This window comes from Amphiura filiformis, chromosome 8 (assembly GCF_039555335.1).
Source record: "Amphiura filiformis chromosome 8, Afil_fr2py, whole genome shotgun sequence".
Taxonomy (NCBI): domain Eukaryota; kingdom Metazoa; phylum Echinodermata; class Ophiuroidea; order Amphilepidida; family Amphiuridae; genus Amphiura; species Amphiura filiformis.
The window spans coordinates 42,125,553-42,147,320 of NC_092635.1; the positions used below are offsets into that span (position 1 = coordinate 42,125,553).

At 36.8% G+C, this 21,768-nt stretch overlaps 1 protein-coding gene across 1 annotated transcript in view; it reads right to left on the reverse strand.

The window, feature by feature from the left end:
- Positions 1 to 12,160: 12,160 nt before the first annotated feature.
- The window catches only part of LOC140159548 (uncharacterized), a 30,302-nt gene continuing 20,694 nt past the window's right edge, over positions 12,161 to 21,768 (reverse strand). Inside the window, exons 16-17 of the mRNA XM_072183039.1 lie at positions 16,909 to 17,049; positions 12,161 to 13,849 (exon numbers count right to left, since the gene is read on the reverse strand). Coding sequence (XP_072039140.1) covers positions 13,616 to 13,849; positions 16,909 to 17,049 — 375 coding nt within the window. The 3' untranslated portion in view covers positions 12,161 to 13,615. The remainder of the gene's footprint in view (positions 13,850 to 16,908; positions 17,050 to 21,768) is intronic.

A 21,768-nucleotide genomic window follows, 5' to 3' on the forward strand; every position in this document is an offset into this window, starting at 1 on the left:
TATCTAGTTATTTCCTTCTTTCTGTCAACATTTGACATAATTAACTGCTTCATTATTGGACCGATTATAACTAGTCCTTCAAGGAGGACCACGCTCCATTTAGTACGATAGTCCACGCCGTCAGGCGTGGGTCCTTCTACATTAGACATATCCTTCCCGGAAAGTCGGGGGAAATGTCAAACTGATTAACCACGCCTACTGACAGCTACTAGTGATATTCAGCCAATCCGATTGACTGAATATCATCAATAGCTGTCAGTAGGTGTGGCTTGCCTACCTGCTACCAGAGCACTAGCTTCTAGCTTGGGATTGACACAAGTATTGCGTAACGAAATTGATTTTTAATCCTCTTCAGTTGATATGTGTTAATGATATTATAATACTCGGTTTTGTTCTTACCCTCAGTTCACTGACCTGTAGGTTGCACACAATCAATTCCTTTTGTTTGTCATCACTACATTTAATATTGTCCTGGTTAACCACGATTCGTTACTATTTTTGTATAGAGATTGTGCTTGAAATTAGTGATTGGCTACAAACAAAGGATTTGAACCGGTGTCCTTCACCGTAATCATGGGCCAGTGCAGTCCATTTAATCAAATGTTGTAATCAACCTATTTGATCGTAGTGCATTTGTTACGTATGTGAGACGAACTGTCTCGGTAGATTGCACTCATGCTTTTGTTGAATGGATTTGAGTAGTCCGCCATATTTACGGTATATGATACGTCATATGCACAACCTCTATTAACTGTGATAGTTGGCCTATTCGTTTAACATGTTTAAGAAAAATATAGAATTGGAGGCACACGCTTCATAAAAACTTTGGGTTTCACTCATAAAAGAAAGAAAGAAAGAAAGGAAAAGAAAGAAGGAAAGAAGAAAGAAAGAAGGGGAGAAAGGAAAGAAAGAAAGAAAGAAGGAAGGAAGGAAGGAAGGAAAGAAAGAAAGAAAGAAAGAAAAAAAGGAAGGAAGGAAAGAAAGAAAGAACTTGCTGAACTTATTATTTTCAAGAAAAGGAATTAACCTAATGTGTATTCATTAATTATTCGTTAATATATATATTTATTTCTATTCATCAGTATTTGTTTTATTATTCATTTATTTATTTTCTATTTATTTATTGATTTATATATTGCCATTTATCAGGCTTATGGTTGTTATTTATTTTATTCGAATTATTTGTTGATTTATTTATCCATTTATTTATAGAAAGAAAATATTTATTTATTTACATTAAATTTATATTATTTTATTAAATCATCAATTCATTTTCGATTGATCAATTAAAAGTGGTGAATCCCATGCCCTCGGTTAAAACGAGAGGACCATGTTGTTTTTTAAAGAGTTGATATTAAAATAGTTTAAATCAAAACCCTAAATTCAAATAGTAATCACAGGCCCTTTCATGCCTTCGGGATTAAAGAAATATACTGTAATTTTTCCGTTCCTTTTTTTCTTCACATGCATTTGAAATATCAACAGTACTTGCGAGTTGTATCGCCTTTTGTTTTATTTTACTCACTCTATTATTTCCAGTTAGGTGTTAAAGGCTTAATGTACGATTTCCTTCAAATTTTAAATTTGTCATTATATATTCAAAATGCTGAAATAATACCAGTAATAGGCCCTAATTATCGGGAATGGTTTCTGTCCATTTTGAGCGGAAATAACGAGGTAAACACTGCTTGTTATTTTGGCCGTTTAACACGCAGTTCTATAGGAGGACATAAAGTCATAATTCTTGAATTATGACTTTATGTCAAACTTTGCTCTGTTTACATACAAACACAACAAATTTGGCTGATTCCATTCAGGTGGAAGTTGTGACATGTGTATACATTACAAATATGCCAAATTCATATTTATATAAGATCGTACATTATGACTTTCAGACTTTAATAAATCAAAGTTCAGTTCCAAATAAACGGTGTGTAGAATTAATGTTCTTTTAGCTTTTTTAATTGTATCACGGTTAGGCCTATCGACAAATGTGACAATTTTAAATAAAAAAGAAAACAAACCTAGAATCATATAAATGACTTTTTGTTAACACTGATTATGCCTACATTATCTCTGCACTGATATAGCAACAACAAACTTTCATTTAATTCATACTAGCCCGATTTACACTGGTCATGGAAATAGTAGATATCTACTATGCACTGGTAAGCGACCTCAAAAGTTTGTATTGCTTTTATTGCATTATCAAAATCAATCGATTGAGATACCAAGTACTAGAGATGACTTGAGAGTCCCAGTTATGTAATAGATGCGGTTGAATGATGGCCCGCATGGTGGGCGGGGCTATTTTCCATATTTGGATTCATGACGTAACTCATCGACTGGTTTGGTTTTGGTCACTGTTTATTATAATGAGGGTGCACTGCTGGGGGTAGCGACCCAATGTGTAAGGACCAACGCCTGACGGCGTTGATTATGGTGCTAAATATTCCGTTGGTCCTGTATGGACTAATTATAACCAAAAGGAAAAGCTCCACTAACCCAGCCTTTACATTTGACTTGACCCATTTTTGTTAAAATGTCACGCATGAAAATTTTTGGCTAAAATTTTTTTACCAATGCCTCTTCTTCTACAGATCAGATGATGGTGGTACAGTAATGAAACTTGACCATCGGCATCAATTATAGTTGAGCCTAAGGGGTAAATACAGATGTGGGGTCAAATGTTATTAAGGGGGTATTTCCGGCACATAACCACATACATTCAAAATGCTTCTTTGCCTACAGATTACATGGTGCAGAGGTACAGACTGACACATACAGTAGCGTAGCCAGTGGGGGGGAAGGGGGGCCCACACAAAAAAATGAAAGAAAAAGTGCCCCTCTGACAAAAAATGAAAGAGAAAATCAGGAGGGCAAAGGAAAAGAAAAAGGGCAAGGAGCCCCTTTTCTAGCAAAATTCATGGCCAAAATAGTGTAAAATACAAAATTTTTCCGCGCTACCCGCGCACATTGTAACAATAAAGCCCTTTTTAAGCCGGATAATGGGCGAAAATAGTGCGCACATCATCCCAATAAGGCCCTTTTCGGGAAGCTCGAAGACATACAGTCTCTATCTATTGTATGATGCAACTGCAATTTTTTTCGTCTGTGCCCCCAAAATTTTATTTTGCCACCCCTGACCAAGAAAGCTGGCTACGCCCCTGGACACATAACCAAACTTGGGCAAAAGCTCCACTACCCCAGCCTTTACATTTGACCAGACCCATTTGGGTCAAACGTCGCGCATGAGTAATTTTGGCTAAAAATGTTATTTTATCAAAAATGCTTCTTCTCCTACAGATTACATTTAGAGGTTAATAACTGCGCATCGGTTATTTGGAGGGCATTGTGAAAAATCTAAAAATTTTGCCTTTGGAACCGATGAATGTCCCGAGGGGCGCAGCCCCGAGGGATCGGAATATCCTCGGAATATTCCTCGGAATATCCTCGGAATATTCCTCGGAATATCCTCGGAATATTCCTCGGAATATCCTCGATATATTTCTCGGAATATCCTCGGGGCTGCGCCCTCGGGATATTCCTCGGTTCCAAAGGCAAAATGTTTAGATTTTTCACAATGCCCTCCAAATAACCGATGCGCAGTTATTAACCTCTAATTCATAACCTCATTAATAAACGCGATGCGTGCGATCCAATCATATTTTATTATTTGCGAAAACGCGAACGCAAATCGAGGTCATTAATATCTCACAATTGACCGCAAAATGCGTAATTGTTCCAATGACGGACACAATTGACTTCTGCGTGCGCGGTATTGTGCGTCCAACAAACTGCGCGCGCGCTGGCTGCCGTATTTGGATTTCGCGCTACCATATTTGCACAGATTGTGATACGCACTTTTGTTATTGGTCGTTCTGTTTTAGCCTGATCGATTTTTGGCAAGGGAAGATGTAAAAATCATCTATTTTATAAACTTTTGAGCAAAATTTTGTGTTATTTTGTAAGGTGAAGAGATTAAAGTGACGGTTATGAATGAGGTTAATAACTTTGCATCGGTAATATGTCGGGCATTGTGAAAAATCTAAACATTTTGCCTTTGGAACCGAGGAATATTCCGAGGTCCAAAGCAAAATGTTTAGATTTTTCACAATGCCCTCCAAATAACCGATGCGCAGTTATTAACCTCTAAATAATGAGATTTGGACATTGACCTTGGCTATATACCCGGGGCCTATGGGGTTAACACCCAGTCAAAGGTCATTAAGGGAGTTTCTACGGCACATAACCAAATACCTTCAAAATGGGGTCAAAGGTCATTAAGGGGTCACTTCCGGTCATATGCGAAATATCTTGAAAATTCTACTTCTCTTACAAATTTTGTGGTACAGAACTGGGACTTCTATCCATGTTGGCTGTCGTACAACAGTTAAATACCTAATAGGGTCAAAGGTCATTTAGGGGTCATTTCTGCTTAACGGCTACCGGTACGACTAGGTTCAGATCTATAGAGGTCAAAAACGTGATTTCAGCATTCATTTACGAAATACCTTCAAAATGCTACATCTCGCACAAATTAAGTAGTACAGAGTTGGGACTTACACACGTGCATTGACCTTCGCTGGTACATAAAACATAATCTCCGTTTTGGGGTCAAAGGGTCACTTCCGGTCATTTACGAAATGCCTTCATAATGCTTCTTCTCGCACAGTAGTACAGAGTTGGGATTTACATATACAGTGACCTTAACGGGTGCACAAAATTTAATTTCCGATTTGGGGTCAAAGGTCATTAAGGGGTCATTTCCGGTTAAAATCTAAAAATCTTCAAAAATTCATATCTGTTACATGTAACATAGTATGTTGATGCCACTTGCACAGAAATGATCCTTATGACATCCTGAACGTTCTAAAAATATTTGTGACCCCAAACGGCCCTGATTTGGTAAAATGATCTAACTTGAAATTAAAATCGCTCTTTCGAGAAAAAGAGCTTTAAAGTTTGAACACTTGACGTTTTTCTTTTTGAATAAAATAAATTATTGAACAGATCTAATGTCTTAGAAATATAAAAATCTCATTATTTGGTGGCATGGTGGTGATCTTAGGATGTCACCAATGGAAAGAGAGTCCTCACATTACCCATGATATGGATTTATCTCAAAATGTCCCAATTTCAAGTTAGATCGTTTTACCAAATCAGGGCCGCAAAGGTCAAAGTTTATGGGTAAAAAGTTAAGTTTTAAAATTGGTCCAATCGAGCTCAAATTCGACAAGTATGATCCTTATGACATTCCTAACATGTTAAAAATATTTATGACCCCAAAGGTCAAAGTTTAGAGGTCAAAGGTCAAATGTTAAAATTAGTGCCAAAGAATTACTGTACGTCGACAACATGGGTTTCCATTTAAACATTCTTCGTATATGGCTGTATTATCTTTTATTAAAGGTACTGATGAAAATATGTATACTCAAGTATCGCCATGGACCTGTCAAAGGCCTTGATACTATTAACCCGGCATCTTATTACCCAAGTTGTACCATTATGGCTTTCGAGGGTGTACCATATAACTGATTTGAAACTATCTGTCAAACCGTAAACAATGTGTATCTTTTAATTCTGCAAAATCATCCTGGGTCCACTATTGTTTATTGAACATGTTGAATGACATCAGTAGAACATCAAACCTATATATCACCTTTATTATTTGCAGATGACACAACTGTTTTTCTTTCTGATAAACAACGTGGGCTTAAGGTGGTATTGGATGCATTTTCTAGAAATTAGGAAATGTTTTGAGCATGTTTTAAACAGATTAATTGAGTAGGGTAAAAGTACACTGATCAATATGCCTTTTGTTTGAGCAAATCGGACATACGGTTTCCATAATACATAAATATATATGTTCTTTGTATCCTATTGTTTTTGTCAATAATCAATATAGTTAATGAGCTAACAGGACTGCAAAGGCTCATTAATATAATTTTGCCAATATTTTGCTAAAACTCAATGCATATATGTTCAGGGTACTTTTATTTTGCATACTTTTGCCCTGAAACTTGGTCAAAGTGTTTCTAATATGTTCTAATGTATTATATAGTGAAGCCGCCCTCTAATTTGCATATTTGCATAAATAATGAGCTAATTTGCATAAATGCTAATTAATTATGCAAATTAGGGGGCGGCTTCATTATATAATACATTAGAACACATTAGGAACACTTTGACCAAGTTTCAGGGCAAAAGTATGCAAAATAAAAGTACCTTGAACATTTATGCATGGATTTTTAGCAAAATATTGGCAAAAAATTATATGTTAATGAGCTTCTTCAGTCATTTTAGCTCATTAACTATATTGATTATTGATAAAAACAATAAGATATAAAGAAAATATAAATTGATATATTTGGAAAACCGTATGTCCAATCTGCTTCAAACAAAAGGCATATTGATAGGTGTGCTTTGCTCTACTCAATTAATCTGTTTAAAACATGTTTAGAGCACTTTTATAATGCCTCCAATACCACCTTAATATGAGTAAAGAGTTGACGGGGATTGTTAACTGGTTTAAGTGTAATGAATGCCAGTTTATTGGAACACCTCATCAAACAAAAAATATAACCGATATCCACAATGTATCCCTGGATGGATGCAAACTTTCACGAGTATGTGATGCCAAATATCTGGGCATTCTACTTGATGATAACCTAACTTGGAGGCCACATATTAACAACATTAGTAACACTTGTTCTAGGAATATCGGTGTCGTAAACAACTTATTTTTACCAAAACCAAGCTTGTATCAGTTGAACGTTGTACTGTACACTAATCGTACCATATTTAAAAATGTTATAATATTAAGGGAAGGGGTATGAACGTTTGGACAGTATTTATTGTGGGACATTAGAGCTCATCAGACATATCGAGTTGCATTCTGAATACGAAGAATGTCATTCTGATATCAAATAATTTTGATTTTTTGAAATTCGCAATGTAATACACATTTTATTGCAAATCATTAAAAATTGATATTTTTGATATTTCACAGTACTCGAAGTAAACTTTATAAATCTGATGATTTACACTTAACGTGTAGGTGGGATGAAAAGCCGACGATCAATTGAAAATTTTGACCTTTCGTATTGAAGATATGGATTTTTTTCCCAAAACACCAAAAAAAAATTAGGTCTTTTTGCTAAAAAAATCCATATCTTCAATATGAAAGGTCAAAATTTTCAATTGATCGTCGGCTTTTTCTTTTCTCCCAGCTACATACACTTTAAGAATATATCATTAGATTTATAAAATTTACTTCGAGGATTGTTATATATCAAAATTTGAAAAATATCAAATTTTTATAATTTGTCATAAAATTTGTATTATATCGTGATTTTCAAAAATGAAAATTATTTGATATCAGAAAGACATGCTTTGTATTCAAAATGCAATTCGATACGCCTGAGGTGCTCTCAGGTTCCTTACAAAATACTGTCAAAACGCTCATTCCATATCACTCAAGCTATATTACGAGGTTCCGCTAATAATTTTAATTTAAACAAAATTGTGAAGCTCCGAAAATGAGCAGTAAGAAATATCACAATTGTTCGTATCTTTGCCATACCAAACTACTGTTCGAAGAATACAATAAATTAAATAATTGTCATATATTAAGTAAATTATTTATTTAATATATGACTATTATTTAATAAAGACTGGGTATATTTATGTACAAATATCATAAGAGTTTATTACCAAGATCATTTAACAACATGTTCATAAATATAAACATAAAGTCTATTCACAATTGTAACACCAGAAAGATGGTACCAGGGATGATATCCATAAAATCACTCATCCTGTTCTAACACTGGTCCTAGTGTTGTGCAATGGTTTGCCAAGTGAAATTAAAGAAGCTAAGGGACCGTTCACAAACACTTGTTGGGGGGGGGGGCTGATGCAAAAAGGGGGGCCCTGAAAATTTTTGACACTCCTAAGGGGGGTCCTGAAAAAAATGACCATAAATTTTCCTGGGAAAATTGAGTTTATATGCTTTTCTATGGGGTTGACCCATAATTTTCATGTCAAAAAGGGAGGGGGTTGAAATTTTGAGGTATTTAAAGGGGGCCCGAAAAGAAAATCAGGCCCCCTAACAAGTGTTTGTGAACGGTCCCTAAACTGGTAACTGTAATGAATTCAAAAATAGCATGTTAAGGTATTTAAATGTAGCAATTAATGCCTCTCATAATTTCATGTTTTGCTGACTTTATATTGTTCACTTTACTATTTATCAAACAAATACTGCTTAATTATTTGTTACTTAAATTTGTCTTATTGGGTTCTATTGGGTTCTGTTGGGTTCTTTTCTTTAGTATATTCGTAGTTTTGATTAGATTATATTTGTTTTAAGGTGGTGTATCGGTCCCAGGCCTCGGCTTAGAGATGTACCTACGTCGGGAGCTACCTTCATCAATACTCGTTAATGTACAATAATTGTATTACCTTTGCTGTTCTGTTTATATGAGATTGATGAAAGTATTGATTGATTGATTGATTGATTGATTGATTGATTGATTGATTGATTGATTGATTGATTGATTGATTGATTGACCAGAATTTTGTAAATTTGTTCTCAATTTATATTCCTCATTTGACATTTTTGTATTTCGGCACTGTTTTAGGCCCAAAATTGTCCATGCCAATACAAAAGATTGGTCTTACAATAATAATACTTGTTTGTATATGCTGTAATTTATTTGTTCAAACTCCATAATGGCGCCTGGATTACATTAGCTTTCATTAGATGCACTCTATATGCTTGTAGACGGGGTTTTACGGTATATATACATTCTATGATAATTATAACCACCGAGTCAAGTAAATCAATGATCTTGGAACCATATGCATATTTAAAGGCCCATTCCGTGATTTGTTCATCCGGACGATCGTAAATATCACCAAAATTCAGATTTTGGTACCATTGTCATTGTTGAAACGGTATTGGTAAATCAAGCCAACACATAATATTATATTTGGGTAATCGCCTTTTCATTTTCCTACCCCCAAATCGCGTAGTATCCATTTAAATTTGATTTCTGGTACGGAGAAATGAAAAACACATTATTTATGGTCCCTCTGCGCATATTCGGTTCAATTAATTATCGCCGTCATCCAATCAGAGCGCACGAAGGCCGGGGCCTCTCCTCACCGCCTCGTGGAAATCTTTCTTTTACTCGTCGGATCCGATTGATAGGCAAGTTTTTGAGATTCGCTGTTAAAAATTTAGATATTTCACATAAATCGCGGTTTGGATGAATTTAAGTGATATTAGACTGTCAGGAATATGTTATAGATCCTTCATATGAGTTATTTTGGATGTGGTCTAGTTGCAAAATGTGTAATTTGATGAATATCTTTGTTTAGATTTTGTCAGAATTGCTTGATGCAGTTCGCACATGGTCCTGTGTGTGAGGTCGTGGACTTATCAAAATTCTAAATATTTCGTCTTCCATTTTTCTCTTTAAAGTCATCACGTGCACGTAATGTTGTCAAACCCGGGGGGCACTCCAACTTTGGAGGTGACGCGTATGTAGGGCTGTTAAGACCCCCTTTTTCAGCGTCGCTGTCACCCAAAGACCCCATATTTTTACGAACACATGCTCTGTCACCCGAAGACCCCATATTTTTCCATTTGATCTGTCACCCAAAGACCCTTACAAGTTTAATTTGAACAGCAACTTTCATTTATCACTGATTTTGTTACTTATTTTGAAAAAACAATGAAATTTGAAGCCATTTAGAACTAGAAATTCGATTTTTGAGGTTTTTGCGCGGCTCTCATCCAAAGATTCCATTTGAAAAAAGATCATGTTCTCACCCAATGACCCCATATTTTTTACATTTTGCTCTCACCGAATGCCAAAAATCATGCTCTCACCCAATGACCCCATTTTTTTTACGTTTTGCTCTCACCGAATGCCCCTTAGTGCGAAAGTGCCAGCCCTACACCTATATCCATTTCATATTGAAGTGCCCCCCCGGGTGTCAAACCTTTGGGCTCATACGGATCAGCAAATGTTCCTGACTAGTTTTATATCATTGTATGCATTCGGGGCGCAAGACTGGCCAAAGGGGAAGGTATTTAAAATATTTTGACGATATGAAAATTTATGAAAATAGTCGCCATGTTTTGAGTTCAAAATCACAACGCTCATGAGTGCATGAGTGCGCGTATGCATGTACCATCTTTATGTTTATATTATTGGAGCGTGATGGCACCAATGTTTATATTGACATTTAATTGCTGGGATTAATTTCGTCAGGTGATCCTTCCCTTTCGCAATCTTTCTAATTGCAATGCGCTGTATTTATTTATGTCGTGTCGCCTTGCCCGGGTTTTCCTCGGATATTTATGTAAACTTTTTGAGACTATAAATAGACAGTTTGGTCCTGCATCTTGAATCTCTTAAATACTGTAATTCATGTCGTGATGCAAATAAAAGAAATTATTGACGCTCTCTAAAACTTGAAAACAATATATATTTTAGGATTAGTATTATCGGTCACACCCATACCGGATATTCTGAATGTCATATAGGCCACTATATTTTTATTTTATTTATTTCTGCTTCAGAGAAAGATACTTTAAATTGTCATGTGATTTTATTTATGCATTGGTGAAAGTATAAATTTGTGATGTGTTTATTGGTTTTTTTATGCATTGTGTATAACTTGAACTGCTATGGTTCATTTGTTCTATATTCGTGGTAAGGCTCACGGAAAGATGTGGTAAGTGGTGGACAATATTTAGTATTTGTATTATTTTTTTTTTATTGATTCCAACAGGTTTCTGTGCATGTATTTTGGTTTTAGTAGTTATCATAGGCCTACAGGCCTATGTGAGATCTTATGCCTAAAAGACATATCAAAGGATTGCGGAGTAAAGGGGTAACATCGTACTGAGGGCCGGTGTTATGCCTAAAAGACATATCAAAGGATTGCGGAGTAAAGGAAGGGGTAACATCGTACTGAGGGCCGGTGTTATGCCTAAAAGACATATCAGAGGATTGCGGAGTAAAGAGGTAACATCGTACTGAGGGCCGGTGTTATGTCTAAAAGACATAAGGATTGTGGAGTAAAGGGGTAACATCGTACTGAGGGCCGGTGTTATGCCTAAAAGACATAAAGATTGCGGAGTAAAGGGGTAACATCGTACTGAGGGCCGGTGTTATGCCTAAAAGACATAAGGATTGCGGAGTAAAGGGGTAATATCGTACTGAGGGCCGGTGTTATGCCTAAAAGACATAAGGATTGCGCAGTAAAGGGGTAACATCGTACTGAGGGCCGGTGTTATGCCTAAAAGACATAAGGATTGCGGAGTAAAGGGGTAACATCGTACTGAGGGCCGGTGTTATGCCTAAAAGACAAAAGGATTGCGGAGTAAAGGAGTAACATCGTACTGAGGGCCGGTGTTATGCCTAAAAGACATAAGGATTGCGGAGTAAAGGGTTAAAATCGTACTGAGGGCCGGTGTTATGCCTAAAAGACATAAGGATTGCGGAGTAAAGGGGTAACATCGTACTGAGGGCCGGTGTTATGCCTAAAAGACATGAGGATTGCGGAGAAAAGGGGTAACATCGTACTGAGGGCCGATGTTATGCCTAAAAAGACATATCAAAGGATTGAGGTCTGGGGGCCTATTCACTGAGTAGAGTATATTTTGTAAGTCATAAGGTTTTTTTTAATGATTATGAGAGGATATTATTATTTGGTGAGTTATATATTTTATGAGTAAGGGAGGCTATTTTGGTGAGTTATATATTTTATGAGTAAGGGAGGAGGCTATTTTGGTGAGTTCTATATTTTATGATTGAGGGAGGAGGCTATTTTGGTGAGTTATATATTTTTATGATTGAGGGAGGAGGCTATTTTGGTGAGTTATATATTTTTATAGTTGAGGGAGGAGACAAATTAGTGAGCCAGATTAACTACAGTGGAGGAGACGAGTTTTATTTTATAGTAGAGGGAGGTGAGGATATTTTATATAGTAGAGTTATGTGACAAATTTTGATATACAAAATTTACCCCTTTTATTTTCTTAAATTATATTTTTAGAGCGGAGGTTTTTTTTTTTTAGTAAGATGAGATAATTTATTTTTACATGGTACATATCTTATTATGTTATGTGATGATAGGCACAGTCTGTTGGAATCATATTGTTTTATTATGTGGTAATTTTAAAATGGTGATGATACATACATAAAGATGCATACCTCAGGTGTGACATTTGTTATGTATTATTGAAAATCTGGTCAGCACCTAGAGGGGAGCCATGCTGCCCAAATTTTCATTTGGCAAAATAGTAGTTGTGTTTTATAGGATTTTCGATAGATTTTATGATGATACTCTACCAATACATGCTTGCATGTGTTCGTAAGTGTCATTACTATTAGCATGCGCTGAGCGGAGCCATGCTGCCCAAATTTTCATTTGGTGCTAAATAACTTAGGCCTTTTTCGTACGTCTGAAATGTGTAATCATATATTAACCCTTTTTAATGTGCTATTTTTTTCTTTTACTCGTCGGATCCGATTGATAGGTGAGGGAGGGTGCTGCCTGATTGAAACCTGTATGTTATAGTCTGGAGATCAGTAAATAAAGTACTGTTGAAGTGAAATTGGAACGACCTACTTGTATTATTTAGATGCACTTCTGTTTGTAAAAGAAATCAAAGGTGGGGTTCTGCCCCCACGACTTGCCCCGTCTCAATACACAACTTTTCGTGTTCCCATTTTGGGAACTGGTGTCAACCCGGCCACCTGACTTTCAAAATCAACTTACAGCTAACCAGTTATCTATTGAAAAAAACAACTCATTGAGACATTTACGCTCTTGGCAATCGGCCGTCCCGCCACATTGTCATAGATAGCCTGCTTGTGGTTCAGCCAAAAGCCAGGTATTTGAGACAAAATAAAGCATTTACATGTGATAATAGCTACATGTATTTGAATGGGGCTTCAACTTTGTCAATACTCCTGTTTTCTTCGTTTCTCTCATTTTTGTTTCAAAAATACCAAATGACAATTTGAATGACTTATCCTTAATTTTTAAGCAATTTACGAACAATTTTAATTTTTTACACTTGCGCTGGGATCACTGAATGGGTATTTAAACTGCCAGTTTGTTTGCATGCTGCTCGGCATGCTGACTGTCTTTAGCTCCGTCTTGTATAATAGCAGTACAAAAGATGCAAAGTGATACGTTGGTATATGTCACGGTCAATGACATTGCAACATTTTTTTTGGTTTTTTTGGGTTTGTTTTTTTGGGTGGAGGGGTTTTGTTTGTTTGTTGTTTTGATGTTGTTGTTTTTTTTGCTACTTAAAGAGATCTTTGGAAACTGATCTACCGTGGTTTATCGCGGTACCCAAAATAAATTGAAATTGTATATCGCGGTAGAAGGTGTCATTAAAATTCAGCATTCCGTAAAAGCCGTATTTGTAATTTTTTACTGAATATAAAGGCATATATGTACATATCACCAAACCGCTACTATTTTTGATAACACATTTATAGTTCAGGTACCACACCACCAAATTATTGTAGTCCTGTCAATTTCCAAATATGTTGGGGAACCGCGTTTTTCGGTTCTTGCCTCATGGCAAAGGAGGTACAGGTACTGCTGGGCGGTACTCTCCGACAGGCTCATAGTTGAAGTGATATCCAAGTGCTCTTGGTCCAATGAACTTTAGGGCTTGTGGAGATGTGAGTAACGGTGAGCAGGGTAGAACTATAACAGATACACGGAGACCTACATGAACCAGCTCAGTCGTCAGTGGGTTTCCCTCCGTATCCACGACACTGATGATATCGGGAATGCTGGCAAGGTGCTGAAAAATATGTATTAACATATAAGGTGTAGTTCGGCTGCAAACTATTGTTTAATCCGGTCAGAAGGTTTTTGACACCTGTATAAACTTTGACCTTGAAAATCCTGGGTGACAGTTTTACCCCCTCGGTATCTCATTTGAACCACACATAGAACAATAATGACCAAAGAAAAACAATTTAACTGGCAAAACCATCACACCTTTCATGCTCTGCTCTGTCGCTAATTATGTTTCCGAATTCACTATACACAAAAATTATAGTTGCAGGAATCAGTGGCAGCGCTACGGGGGGGCATCCCCAACTATTTGTTTGCCCGGGGATCACTCACATAAATGGTCTGTACGCATGCGTGACCAAAAAAACAAGGAAAAGGGGGGTGTTTTTTTAGGCAAGGCAAGTTACGCGAGTGACGCATTTAGGGTCTAAAAAACACTGATTTTCAAGAATAAGGGTAGTTCTCTGAAGCTGAACAACTTGTTTAGGGTACCTTTTCAAATTTTTGGTAAATTACGAGTCCAAAAGGGTACATTTTTTCATTATAACAAGACAAAAAACTCATTTGGGGGTAAATTTTATATTAAATTACCTTATCAAGGGCCTACATTTGCTGGTAGGGTAAAACTCGTTTAGGGGGTGTTTAGAGAAAATTTGGTCACGCATGCGTACACTATCATACTTGAGTGGCCCCCCGGGTTTTTTTGTCCCCTATTTGCCCCCAAAATGACATAATTTTCCCCTTTTTGCGAGCTAAAGGAAGATGCACATGTACTTTTGGTCATATATTTTCCTGGTTTTTCGAGCGGGGACTCCCCGGGGGACTCCCCACCCCTCGTCGGTACGCCTCTGCCGACCAACTGTTTAGATTTTTGGTATGACGTCACGTACCACATCCCATGTGACCTGCGTATGTGGAACTGAACCACAAACCATGGAGCACCTATTGCAATGTCCTCTATTGGAGCAAGCATGCAAAGTTGAGGACCTTGCAGAGAGCAATGATATTGCTAAGAGTTGTGTCCAGCTTTGGCTGAAACACAATATCAAGCGTGTGTGGACACGATAAGAAGAAGAAGATTTATAAACTTAAAATAGGGGTAACATTGATTACCAAATGTTCGTGCAACTGCTATACTACTTGATCAGAGCATGAGCGTTTTGTTGTTTTCATGGTTTTTGGCCGGCCCCGGGTCCAGCCAATTTAGTCCAACCTAAACATAAAAGAGTGAATGTCACTCACTTACTTCCTTTTATTACTCACTCACCGTTTGTCAGTGCCGTAGCCGGGGGAGGGAGGCAGCTGTCCACTGCCGTGAGAAGTCTTGCCCTCACCCCCCTGTGCGATGCTGGACGCCCTGATATATAAGATTTTTAGCCCCTTTTTGTACTTTTTAGCCCCTTTTTGACCAAAGTTTGCTTGCCCCTCTTTGCCCACCCTCTGAAAATTGCTGGCTACGCGATTGCATTTGCCTGCCAACAGACCCAGTTTTGTCCCGCGGTCCAGTTCTTTTTCACGTAGTTTGTATACACCCCAGAGGCCAAAGGTCATATGAAACAACATATTGAACAGGCTATGTTTTAACATCTCTAGAAACCTAAGATCGACCGGTCCAGCTTGCTGTTACGAGAAAATTGCCCTTGTTGTTATTTTTATATTGAAATTGAGCAATAACGGCCGGTTCGTTGTATATGATAACCATAGGGTCCACAACTTATAAGACACCCCCCCCCCCGGTTCCCTCTAATAGTACTTTGCAAAGTATTTTACGAAATGTAAAAATATAAAAAGGTATGTATAGCCCTAGTTGTTTTACACATGTGACTTATAGCATCACACATCATTGCGTTGTTCAGTCACAATGGTTAATTGTGAAGGGCCGTTTTAAAAATTGGAACAGGGTCCATAGCAGTCAGATTTTATTTAACACATACTGCAGTTACTGTCCGTTTTCCTATACACAATACACAGTGCTCTCACCATTGACGCGTGACCTCTACAAATGATGTATGTTGGGAGAATGGACACGTGCCTAGTTAACATCACTGTGTGAAAAATAACCAGCCAATATTTTATTTATTCTCCAAAACTTCTAGCAAATATATTTCTCTAACATGACCTAAAATTACAGCTAGGTTAGATGTTCAGAAATGGTCGCACTTTTGTAAAATATGAGTGAGGGCAAGGCATAGCTAGCCAACTCCCCGTGTTAATTGAATGGAGATTTGACCGAAAATATTGGTATCGGACCGCTCACTTCTGAAGGATGCCACAAAAAACGGTAAAAGCTACATTTAAATTATTCTAAATAGGTTCTAGAAAATAAAGTTTTGTAACATGTCCTAAATTTTTAGCTAATTTAGATGTTTGAAGAGGGTCGCACTTTTGTGTTTTAGGAAGGATATGTAAACGACAGATAACACCAAAAATATGAAGAAATTATTTCCAAACCGTGTTAAGTCAACAATCATTATGTTGCTCATTTTGAAGAATGCTGGTTAACACAAAGCAGGTCTTTGTCTCATTTCGTGAACAAAAGTACGCATACCATTGTTTCCTTTCGTTTCCTTTATAATCGGTTACCCAACTGAAGCTATAAATACCAGCTTTATTGCGATGTCGCACATTGAAAACAGACACTTGTTCACAACCAGAGAAGATCTGATTTAATCAGTTGAGCTGCTTCAATGAGTGTTATCTTGGTTTAATAGCTTTTAATGGGGTTTAATCCTGCAAAGGTCGAGATGAGTTCTACTGTAGACATGACTGCATCATGAAACACATGAATAGACCTGACCTACTGTATTGTTTAAGAGTTGACTCCTTTGGACTCAGATGCAACTTTTAACACTGTTTAAAGCGGTCTCTTTTTTTTACATAATCAACCATTGTGACTAAACGCAATGACGTGTGACACTATAGTTTGGTCCATTTGTGTCAAATATTTTTCGATTTATTTAAAAAAGTATTTAGGGTGGAACTTATAAGTTGTGGACAACAATTTAATAAAGAGTATAGCAATACAACCAATTTCGGAATACAAGGATTCTTACTATTTGGTACCTTTTTATTCTCCGGACCTTTGTCCCAGGCCACAAGATTTTCATTCTGGAATTCTATCGCTACCTGGTTTCTTTTTCCATCTACAATTGTGTATACACCATGGTCGAAACCTCCAACAGTTCTGTGATCAATCTTTGTCACCTATTCAATCATTATAAAAAGTATTTAAACCATTGTTATATAAATTCAACTTTATCGTCATCATCATCATCAGCAGCAGCAGCAGCAACAGCAACAACAGCAGCAGCAACAGCAGCATCGTCACAACATTATCATTGTCTTCATCCTCATTGTCGTGTTTGCACTATTGTAACATTTGCCGAAGACGCCTAACAACCTTCAATATTTTTCAAAATTTTGTTTTTTACACGATTGTAGTGTACTTTAGTATACTCTGCAAAAATCAAGAATGTAGGTGCTGTGGTTTTGACAAAATCCGAGATTTTGAATAAACCACTGAATAAGACGTTTAATCATTACGAAATATAAGTCGAACGCGTAAGCGATGTTCAGAACACTGTACGTACATGGCGTGCTGGAAGGTCATAACACGTCAAAAGAACCGACGCTAGTCACATTCGACGCATTGGCTCGCATTGCCGACATATATATTATGCGCTGGTATAAAAATAACGATGTTCTTTGTATTGCCTCATCTGTTCGAGCCAAAATTAAAAGAATACAATTCTATTTCTTATGGAAATGTTATAATACGGCAAAACGTTATACAATGTTATGCAATATAGTGGCTGTTTTTTTTTTGTATGTGTTTTGTTTCTTGTTGTAACATTTCCATAAAAAATAGATTAGTATTTCTTTTCCATAAAATGTTAGCTTTTACTGTCAGTGTCCCCTTTTAATTTTGAGCCGAACAACTAAGGTAAAGCAAAGAAAATTGGAATTTACTACCAGCGCTGATGTCGCCAATGCGTATTACTCCGTCGGTCGTGCTACGGTACGGTCTTTTGATCTGCGCATAACCGTCCAGCACGCCATGTACGTACTGTGTTATGAACATCTCGTACGTGTCCGACTAATATTTCCATCGTAATAATTTAACGACGGTTCCTGCGTTTTATACAAAATCTCAGATTTTGACAATACTACAGCACTTAGTCTTGATTTTTGCAGGGTATGTTAGTTTAATAAAGTATATTACATTCGAGTAAAAAATTGTTTTTGAAAAATATTGAGGGTGCCCTCCTCAGCAAATGTTATAATTATACACAGCTTTAATCATCAAAACAATTTCTTCCAGCCATGCGGGTATAATACTGAATTGACACTCAATTTAGGTGTAATTTATCTTGGGTCGAATCTCTATCATGGAAAGTTTGCTATATCTTTATAAATATAATGATCAGCTATGTTCGATTGTTCTAGATTTGGGTTTTAGCGTTTTATATTTGAAAGAACTAATGTGTAATTGCAATATTTTGAAACAACAAACCAAAATTGGGTGCTATGACGTACGAGATTGGACTACAAATGTGCATTTTACCAAGTTAGCGATAGGGAATTGCTTCATTTTGCATATGCATGAGTTTCTTGTGATAACCTCCAAAATGTGGTTATTTTCAGAAAAAAGGATGAGGTTGTTCAAGAGTTTTGGTAGATATGAAATGTGCTGAATAAGATTTTTGTTTATGGATGAAATTTGCTGTAATCAACGAAATCTGGCGAATGGCTCATTTTCAGTCCAGATTGACACCCAACATATTCAAATTGGTTACATTTTGACCAAAATAGGATATTTTCTTTTGAATTAATACTTGTCCAATTGTTTTCCACCTATCCCATTATGTTTCAATGAAATTCCTAGTAGGCAAAGTTCTCTAAATTCAGTCAGTATCCATCCATGGTATCTGAGTTTTTTCCTATTATACTCAAAAACGGATTTTATAATAAGAATTAAAGTTGTTTACGTGCATTATAGGCTCCTTCACAGCCGGTTTCTGTCGTGTATGTTTGCGACTGAGCCACATGAAGACTGGGTTGCCAGGGACTACCAGGACAAAGTATCCGTTTTTTACTATAACAATGTAAATATGACCAGAAGGTCTGGATTGGCCTCTTATCAGTATACTGATAACATGGCTATAACTGGAAATCTGAAATAAACACTTATTTTGTAAACAGATAATGCTCTGTGGTTATTTATGGATGGAAACTTAGGAAATTGCTATTAATGAAATAAATAATATATTAAACATACATTTTGTTTTTTCAACGATGGAAATCCGTTCACAAATAAGGTTTTTAGGAACCATTTGACATTAAACATTTTGAACAATCATTGCTCTATGAAAAAAGGATTGCACTCCTGTTGAGCATTAATCTGAGTGACCATTCCCTGATCTGACCAAACAAGGAAACAAGCTGGGTATAAACAGTGCAGGTGCCACTACTACCATCAATAATTGATGTTGGGAGTGACACTAGTCGCCGGGGGGAGGTAAATACCAGTAATTGGTGTAGATTGTAACTACCAGTAAACTATATATTGTGCATAAATATATCTTAAATAAAATACCATGCTTTTAATGGATTTTAACTGTAATTTACTAAATATTGGTAAATGGTAAAACACAGAAAAGGTAAAAGGCCCGGGGGGCACTCAACTGACGGGTATGTGCCTACCGGTATCGGTAACAAAGCGTTATTTTAAAAAGGGGGTCATTGGGTACAAACAAAATAAAAAAGGGGGTCATTGGGTATAATATTCTGAAAAAAGGGGACATTGAGTATAAAATTTCAAAAAAAGGGTCTGATATCAAGTTTCGGCATAATTTTGAAAAAATTGAGCAAAATTTTGAAAGTTTCGGCATTTGTTTGTTGCATTTTGATGATGCTCTTCTAGAAAATCTAGAAAAAAGGGGGTCATTGGGTAGCCGCAACCAAACAAAGGGGGTCATTGGGTAGCCGCAACTAAAAAAAGGGGGGTCATTGGGTATGACTTTTAAAAAAGGGGGTCATCGGGTATAGTCGACTTCAAAAGAGGGGGCCTATTGACAGGCACATACCGTCACTTCCAAAGTTGAGTGCCCCCCCCCCGGGGTAAAAGGGACAGATTGTTATGGGGGTTATGGACACGATGAGTTAGTAAGCGGAAAATGTTGAATGTCAGGTCAAGGTCATCCCAGGTGAATTGAGTATAGATTGTCAGATTGTGGAAACCATCAAGGTCATATCAAGGTTAAAGTTACTGATAATAGATAGTTGGATTGTCATGAAACTTGGTTGATATGAAATCCCTTCTTAAAGGTTTTCTGATTATAGACTGTTGTATTGTTGTAAAACTCAGAGGATGTGATTTCAATTAAAGCCATTTGTTCAGGTATGAATTAAAATATATAGACCTATTTAGCACACATTTTTCAATTCCGCTTTCAGCATTAAAATGTTGAGTATTTCCTAGTATTTCATTGGTGGTATTTACCAATAAATGCCAATATTTCGCACCCGGTTAGTTGTACCAAACATTCAAATTTACTAGCATTCAAAGTACTTGCAATGTAAAATTATGAAACATGATCTGCATCCATGACGTTGTCTTTTTAAAGACATTTCTTGTTTATTATTCAATATTGCATGAATTTTAAGGGTTGTGTAAAGCTATATCAGATGGGTAGGGGTAAAAAAAAGATTATTGCCATTTTGACCAAAACACGTACGCATTTATGATTTACCAAACAGAAACTAACAGAATAACACCTAAAAGTATAATTTTTTAATCATTTTGCATAAATACGACTTTCCACGATTTACAAAATGTTTGTACCGGGTGTGCCTGTTGTCAAGTCGATGACAGACACGCGTACCAACCTTGAATAATTATACTGAATTGTGATGTAACATTCCGTACAGAGGGTATTCAATACGGCGTGACAGAGCCATTATCACTCAAATAAGAAAAGTCTGGCCTCCATAAGGTAACAATAAAACAGGTAATAGGTATGACTGGTCGTGGAATCGATCTAGAAACCTGTCTCGCTGTCATCTGTCATGTTAAGCTACAGGGTGTCACTTGCATTCATTATGGAGTGCAGAATTAACCATCCATTTATTGCCGAAATGAGTTAGAACTAGCCCCGTTCCACAAACCGCGACGCCTCTCGAAAAGCGTGCGGAGCGAGCACCGAGCGTAGCGAGGATCCGCTACTATCCTACAGTTGGAAAATCATCATACAGGTATCAGAGTAAAGCACGGAGGCCAGTGCTAAAATGAGTAGCATCTAATTGTGGACATAGCTAGTTCTTGCTCTGAGCCCTCGTAATATTGAAAACACATGAAAAAGGTCACTTAATCCAATATCAAGAATTATTCAGTGTTTCAAGCTCTACATCTGTGCCAAATTTGGTCTATCTCCTATGACAACTGTATGATTTCTACACATATTGCAAAGTAGGCCTACGCGATAGTGATAAAGCAGCAATGTCTTGTGTTTATGAAGCCTTTGCGCTGTAAGTTACACACATGCAATTTTTACACGTGCAAATCATCCAGTTTTAAGAATATCAATATCACGCCAAAAGTTTTTGCAATGAAAGTAACACAATAAGGAGGTGACATTTATGCCATTGTATTTCACGTACCGTACTCAAATTAAATACAATTTTGATTAATGTTTTCAAACACGGTATAGATCATTCTGGAACACCCTGTATCTTAGAACCGTCCTTCAACACAGGTGACAGTGTAATTGTTATAGCTTGTTATATTGTTCCGGTCCATTTATGACATAGCCTTCCTGCTTTTAATACATGATGATACAATGAAACATGAGATCGGTTTGAATGGTTGTGGAATCAAACTAGAGACCTGTTCCTTTGTCACATTAATAGACCTGATAAATCAAG